This window comes from Rattus rattus, chromosome 17 (genome assembly GCF_011064425.1).
Source record: "Rattus rattus isolate New Zealand chromosome 17, Rrattus_CSIRO_v1, whole genome shotgun sequence".
NCBI lineage: Eukaryota > Metazoa > Chordata > Mammalia > Rodentia > Muridae > Rattus > Rattus rattus.
The window spans coordinates 15,442,108-15,449,432 of NC_046170.1; the positions used below are offsets into that span (position 1 = coordinate 15,442,108).

Below are 7,325 nucleotides of genomic sequence, written 5' to 3' on the forward strand. Positions count from 1 at the left end.
GAAGCAATAGTCAACACACGCGTGGGCACCCGCGCGCGCACACACACACACACACACACACACACACACACACACACACACACAGTTATTTGGTAACAACAATCTAAAAGTGGACCATGCTTCAGACTTTTTTTTTCCAGTATAGGGATGGAACGCAGACCTTAGGTTTTGCTAGGCAAGGGCTCCATCACAGAGGTACACATCCCCAGTCCTGAGACACTCTCAGAAACTCATTATTTGGGCTGGAGAGATGGCTCAGTGGTTAAGAGCAGCGACTGTTCTTCCAGAGGTCCCGAGTTCAATTCCCAGCAACCACATGGTGGTTCACAGCCATCTGTAGTGGGATTCGATGCCCCTTTCTGGTGTGTGTTAAGTGAGAAACTCATTATTTGAGCCCGTTACACATCATTTCTATTTCCTGATTCCAATCCGGTTATAGACAAATCATGTATTCAGGTTTCATCAGTTTAGACCCCTTTCTCCTCAGCTTCAAAACACCTTATTTTCTTCTTTTGTGACAGGGTCTCACTATGTAACTCTGACTGACCTAGACTGCACTAAGCAACACCAGGCTGACCTGAAACTCATTGGCCCTCCCAATGCTGGGGCTGAATGTGTGCTTGGGTCAGAGGACTTCAGCTCTCACCTTCCACCTTATCTGACACCGAGTCTCTCGTTCTTTTTTTCCTTCTGGGTTACAAGCTAGCAGGTCAAGAGCTCCTGGGTGACTCCCATGTTCCTGCCTGCGATCCTGCTGAAGTTGACAGCTGTGCTTTGCCACATTCGGTTTCTTTTTTAGTTTTTAAATTTCATTTTATTCGTATAGGTGTTTCGCCTGCACGTATATCTCTCTACCATTTGATGTCTGGTGCCCACGGAAGAGGGTTTCAGACCCTTTGAAACTGGAGTTACAGGTCATTTTGATGCTTCACGAGGGGGCTGGGAATAGAACTGGGGTAGTTCGGAAGAGCAGCCAAAACAAATCTCTCCAGTCCATTATTTCGTTGTGCTGAAGCAGGGTCTCATGTAGCCCAGGCTGGCCTCAAACTCACTACATCATAGCTGAGAATTACATTGAACTTTTGATCCCTGCTTCATTCAACTTCTTAAGTACTAGGACAAAGCAGAAGGCATATGTGTCAGTCACAGGACTGGAGACAGGGCCAGTCACAGGTCTGTTATGATCACGTTGGACTTGGGTGTCCTCCAGAGGGACCTACACCAGCAATGCTTAGTTCTGGACACCGCCTGGGGAACGGAGTGGAGCCCCAACTTCTTGACCTTAAGTGTCATTACTTGCTTGAGTTCCTCTCACTGAGAAGGAAGACTCCATTTTTGTAAGGATTCCTTCTGTGCAGTTCCTTGTCTGTTCCAGTGTTCCCAATTCCTCAGTTTGGAAACACCTCCCATCCCCCAACCCCTACAGGTACTGTCCTTCCTCCTCCTAGCAGCAAGCAGGGTGCTGGCCACAGTCACATGATTTGAGTCAGAGGCCTCCAGATCCAAGGGTCCTGCTTATCTCCTTAGAACTCTATCACCACAGCCATCTGTGTCCTTTTTCCTTCTCAAACGGCACCCCTTGCTGTCTGCTCATAGCCGTTTAATTGCAAAAGCCAAGTCGTTTGTGGGAGACCACAAGAAGTGACTCTTTCCATTTTCCAGCTTAAGAGTAAAAAATGATAGAGGTAGGGTTACTACCTCTCACCCAAGGACACACACTTACAGTCACACCTATGAGACCACTATGTTTCCTGCTCTCAAACCGTGGACAGCCCTGAAAGGTTTAAGAGCATTTCTGTCAGATAGCTCAGGGTCACCCCTGTTGGCTTCTGAGATTTCAGGGAGGCGAAGTGACTTGTATCATGTCATACAGTAGTCTGACAGGCTGTCAGGGAACTACGGGACAAGAGGAGAAAGCTGGTACATTCTCTACTGGCCTGAACAACTGTGGAACCAGAATGCAGCGAAACCCCAGGATCCTGGCCCTTGACCTTATCCTGAATAGGAAAAGCTAGCCATCGGTGGGCGTTCCCTAAGTGCAGTATAGATGGAACATCAAAGTTGCAAAGAATCCTTGCTTCTTCCCTCTGACCAGAAAGGATGGAAAAAGGCCGAGACGAGACGGAGGCCCGGTCTCGGTCCCGCACGGTTAACACCCGGTACTGCTCGCGCGGATTCTTTAAACGACTCCATGGCGAGCCAGGGACTCTCACCAGCAAGGGCGGGGTTGGGCTGAGGCTCAGTCACGTGACCGCGCCTAAGTGGGCTCGCGGCCCCCACCCCAACAGGGGGCGTCCCCTACAACGCGTGGTCGACCCTGATTGGCCCAGGGTGCGGCCAATAGAAATCAGCCATCTGGGATCCCAGCGTTCCGAGCCACAGCCTAACTTGCTGAGGCGACTAGGATGCAATGAGAAGGGACAGCTGTAGGTCTAAACCAGTCAGAAGGACCGAGGGGCGGGCTCAGCGGTCGTGTCAGGTTGGGATGAGAGGTAGGTGGATATAAATTGGAGCAGCGGCGGCCGCGTCCGTCAATACCGCAGAGCCGCTGCTTGAAGATCGTTTTAAAGGGCCAGTGTGCCGCCGCCCCCTCGGCCCGCCATGCTCCTTTCGGTGCCGCTCCTGCTTGGCCTCCTCGGCCTGGCTGCCGCAGACCCTGCCATCTATTTCAAAGAGCAGTTCTTGGACGGAGGTAAGGTCTGGGCCCTCCTCGAGGCCGCCTCAGCGACTGCTGGGCCCCGAGCCCTCGGCTGCCTCGTCGTGTGTAATGTAATTACCGTTCAGAGGGCCAACACTGTGGCCCCGGGGGGACTAGAGCCGCGGGCGGTTCCATTTGTGCGTCCTTGGGGGACGAGGAAGGCGCAGCGGTTTCCCGCGCCCGGAGTTAGGGTTCGTTCAAGGACCTGAAGCCGATCGAGGTGTCAAGTTCGAGGTTGGGATGGGAATCCCCTTCCCCACCCCCACTTGCTTGTAGCTCCTGACAGACGTTGGTTATGGGGGCGGGGGTCGGACGGCCCCGCTGATCTGACTCCTATGCCTTTCTCTTTCAGATGCCTGGACCAACCGCTGGGTCGAATCCAAACATAAGTCTGATTTTGGCAAATTCGTCCTCAGTTCTGGCAAATTCTACGGGGACCAGGAGAAGGATAAAGGTACGAGGGAGTGGGTGCTTGGATTCAGGACAACTTCCTGGAGGAAGCTCTTGTCAGTGCACACAGCTTGTTGGAGCTTTTCCCAGGAACGAGGGAGCCAATGACAGGTGGAGGAAGGAAGGGGCGGTCAACTGTGCCCCTCAAGGTCTAGGGTATTTGGGGTCCACCTAACGACAATCCCATTTCATCACAGGGTTGCAGACAAGCCAAGATGCCCGATTTTACGCGCTGTCCGCCAGATTCGAACCCTTCAGCAACAAGGGCCAGACACTGGTGGTACAGTTCACCGTGAAGCATGAGCAGAATATCGACTGTGGGGGCGGCTACGTGAAGCTGTTTCCGGGTGGCTTGGACCAGAAGGACATGCATGGAGACTCAGAATATAACATCATGTTTGGTGAGGGGCCCCCAGCCAATGCTGACCTCTGCCGGTTGGACAGTGGGTGCGAACTGAAACCCTTTATAACTAGAATGCTGATCTTCATATCATGGAAAGCACTTGAATGATTTTTGTCCTGAGGGGACAACTAAAGGGTTTACTTTATTAGTTGGTGGACTGTATTAGTTGTAGATTTATATTGTTCATTTTTATGGTATTTTCTACATGTTTCTTAATTTTAGAAATAATGCTAATGACAGGGTCAAAGAAATCACTGGAAAAAGTGCATATTTTTTATGTACCTGTGTATGTACTAGTGTGAAGGTCAGAGGGCAACTTTGGAAATCTCTTCTGTCATCTGAGTTCCAGGATCAAATTTGCATTATCAGGCTTAGTGGCAAGCACCTAATTTACCCCTGAGCCCTTTGCTGGCCCAGAATGGTACTCTTTTCAGATTTGTAGTCTTTGATGCCTTTAATAGGTACATTGAAATCAGGTGCCTCTCCATGATTCCTGAACAGCTAGGACTTCGTAGAGATCCTGTCTCAGGGGAAAAAAAAGACAAGATCAGGTCTTTATTTCTAGATAGCCATGGTACATGTGTAAATTCCAGCATTCACACCACTGAGGTAGATGAGTACTTTAAAAGCAGCTTCAGTTAAAGGTAACAGTATCCTCTGTCAAAAACAAAATAGGAGCTGGAGTGGATGCAATGGTTTCAAAGAACTCAAGTTCAGTTCTCAGCACTCAAACAGTAGCTCTCCGACTCCAGTGCCCTCTGCAGGCTCCTGTATATGCGTGGTACACACACACACACACACACACACACACACACACACACACACACACACTTATGCATAAATACATGAGGTTAGGTCTTTCTTCCCCAAGGGTAGAGCCTGCCATCAGCCTGCTTATGCTTCCTACATAGGTCCGGACATCTGCGGTCCTGGCACCAAGAAGGTTCATGTCATCTTTAACTACAAGGGCAAGAATGTGCTGATCAACAAGGATATCCGGTGTAAGGTGTGTCTGGGGTAGTCATTTAAGTGGCTGTCAAGGGAGGTCCAGGCAGCCTGGTGGGAGGGACTGCTCACCTCCTTCCTTCTTCAGGATGATGAATTCACACATCTATACACGCTGATTGTGCGGCCAGACAACACCTACGAGGTGAAAATTGACAACAGCCAGGTGGAGTCGGGCTCCTTGGAGGATGATTGGGACTTTCTGCCACCCAAGAAGATTAAGGATCCTGACGCTGCCAAGCCAGAAGACTGGGATGAACGAGCCAAGATTGATGACCCCACAGATTCCAAGCCTGAGGTTAGTGTTGGGACAACAGCTCCACCTCCATCCTAGGGGGAGGACACCTGGGTCCACTCTGACCTCCCTGTATATTCCTAGGACTGGGACAAGCCAGAGCACATCCCTGACCCTGATGCTAAGAAGCCTGAGGACTGGGACGAAGAGATGGATGGAGAGTGGGAACCACCAGTGATTCAAAATCCTGAATACAAGGTAGGCTTGGGTGTTGGGATGCTGCTCACTGGTAGGGTGCTTCCTTAGGTGCTATGATTGATGTCGCACCACAGGAAAAAAACAAGATATGCCTTGGGGTTCTAAGCAGGGTGGTTGGTTGTACTGTGGGATGTGTCTGCCTCTGTTCATCTGGTTCTCTTCTACAGGGCGAATGGAAGCCACGTCAAATTGACAACCCAGATTACAAGGGTACCTGGATACACCCAGAGATTGACAATCCTGAATACTCCCCTGATGCGAATATCTATGCCTATGATAGTTTTGCTGTACTGGGCTTAGACCTCTGGCAGGTGAGACATAGGAAAAACAAGGGTTCCTGGCAGACCTCAAGTAGTCAGGATTGTACTGGTTGATCTGGAGGGAAGAACAGGCAGAGGCACCAATCTCAAGGTGTTTAAATTCTGAAATGTCCACTTATTGAGACATTTCCTGTTTTATCTCCTTTTTCTTACTAACACAAAAGAAAACTGATTTGTTATTGAAACGTTTTTATGTATGTCGGTATACATAGAGGAAAGAAATTGTTGGAGAAGTTGGTTCTCTTCACCATGTGAGTCTTAGGAATCAACTCTGGTCGTTAAAAAAAGCTTGGCAACCAAGTACCTTTATTTGCTGAGCTGTCTCTGGCCCCACTGAGCACCTTTCTGTAGGGCTACTTGGCATGTGCTAAAAGTAAGTCCTTTGCCAAAGTGCCCCTGCAAAATCAGCTCAGATCACCCACTTACAGCTCTGCTCGCTGCCCACCCTGGCTACATAACAAAATAAGATTTGAAAAAAAACATTGGTACTGAGTTTTTGTCATTGGTATGTTTTCAGTTCTCCCCAGAATGCCTGTTTTACAGAGGAAGGAGTAGTGCAAAAAGTGAAGTCAGTATTCCTGGTCATTAGGGTTTGAGTTCTGGAAGCATGGCTTCTGAACTACAATGTCCCTAGCATCACAGCCCATGCCACCCTTTCAACCCCCGCTCCACCCTTTTTTTTTTTTTTAAAGATTTTTGAGGCAAGGTAGTCTTAGTGTATGTACTGACTGGCCTGAAATTCTTCACTCCCTCCTGCCTTCTCAGCACACCAACATGCTTACATACACCTACGATCTTAGACACGATCTCACTATAATCCTATATTGCCTTGGAACTCCACAAGAAGTCTGGCCTCTGCCTTCTCTGTGCTGGGATGGATCTAAGGCATGTCATAACCACACCCTGCTGCCCCACACCTTTTTGGTGGGTTCAGAGATTAGGAAAGGTGGCAACAGAGGCCTGTGCAGAGCCAGGGCTGCCAGCCATCACTGCTGACCACCTGTCCTTCCATTCCTTCTCAGGTCAAGTCTGGCACAATTTTTGACAACTTCCTCATCACCAATGATGAGGCCTATGCAGAGGAGTTTGGCAATGAGACCTGGGGTGTCACCAAGGTGGGTCACTGTTCCTTCGTTTACTCTAGGGGTCAGCTGGGAGGACTGGCAGGCGGGTGAGACCAGGTATTGAGAGATGGTGTCTTCCTCACAGGCTGCAGAGAAGCAAATGAAGGACAAGCAGGATGAGGAGCAGAGGCTTAAGGAAGAAGAAGAAGACAAGAAGCGTAAAGAGGAAGAGGAGGCCGAGGATAAAGAGGATGAGGATGACAGAGATGAAGATGAAGACGAAGAGGATGAGAAGGAAGAAGATGAGGAGGATGCCACTGGCCAAGCCAAGGATGAGCTGTAGAGGCCACACCACCTGCCTCCAGGGCTGGACTGAGGCCTGAACACCCCGCCGCAGAGCTGGCTGCTCCCAATAATGTCTCTATGAGACTCAAGAACTTTTCATTTTTTTCCAGGCAGGTTCAGGTCTGGGGTGGATTCTGATTTTTGTTCCCTGCCTCCCCATCCTCCCCCCCCCCTTTTTTTTTTTTACTGGTGTTTGTCTTTAATTCTTCAGCCCTCACCTCCTGGCCTCTCATTTTTGAATCAACATTTTTTCTTTCTGTCCCTTTCTCCATCTCTTGGTCACTATCCTCCAACTCTAGGAACGGGTGTGGAGGAAAAGCCCTAGGCTTGAGATTTCATCTGCTCTCCTTTCTGAATCTCAGAGGAGGGTAAGAGAAGGGGGTGGCATCTTCCCTCCCCCCAGCACTGAGGAAGAATGGGGCTCTTCCCTTTTCCCATGCCCCCTGGAACTGGGCCACTTGTGGGGCAGCCAGTTCTAGCAGAGCTCACATTGAGAGTGTAAGAACTACAAACAAAATTTCTATTAAATTAAGTTTTGTGTCTTCCC

General features: G+C 49.6%; 1 protein-coding gene across 1 annotated transcript; it reads left to right on the forward strand.

Annotated features, from left to right (window-relative positions):
• The first annotated feature begins 2,520 nt into the window (after positions 1 to 2,520).
• Calr (calreticulin) lies at positions 2,521 to 7,325 on the forward strand. The gene is made up of 9 exons (XM_032887511.1): positions 2,521 to 2,692; positions 3,051 to 3,152; positions 3,346 to 3,549; positions 4,463 to 4,557; positions 4,645 to 4,854; positions 4,936 to 5,049; positions 5,217 to 5,360; positions 6,392 to 6,484; positions 6,579 to 7,325. The coding sequence occupies exons 1-9, from the start codon at positions 2,602 to 2,604 to the stop codon at positions 6,774 to 6,776; spliced, it is 1,251 nt and encodes a 416-aa protein (XP_032743402.1). The 5' UTR covers positions 2,521 to 2,601; the 3' UTR covers positions 6,777 to 7,325.

Excerpts from the sequence above, each read along its gene's own strand:
- Calr (XM_032887511.1), top strand. The coding sequence starts at position 2,602 with ATGCTCCTTTCGGTGCCGCTCCTGCTTGGCCTCCTCGGCCTGGCTGCC. Across the intron at positions 3,550-4,462 it reads AGAATATAACATCATGTTTG|GTCCGGACATCTGCGGTCCT; the intron begins GTGAGGGGCCCC and ends CTTCCTACATAG. Across the intron at positions 5,361-6,391 it reads TGGGCTTAGACCTCTGGCAG|GTCAAGTCTGGCACAATTTT; the intron begins GTGAGACATAGG and ends ATTCCTTCTCAG.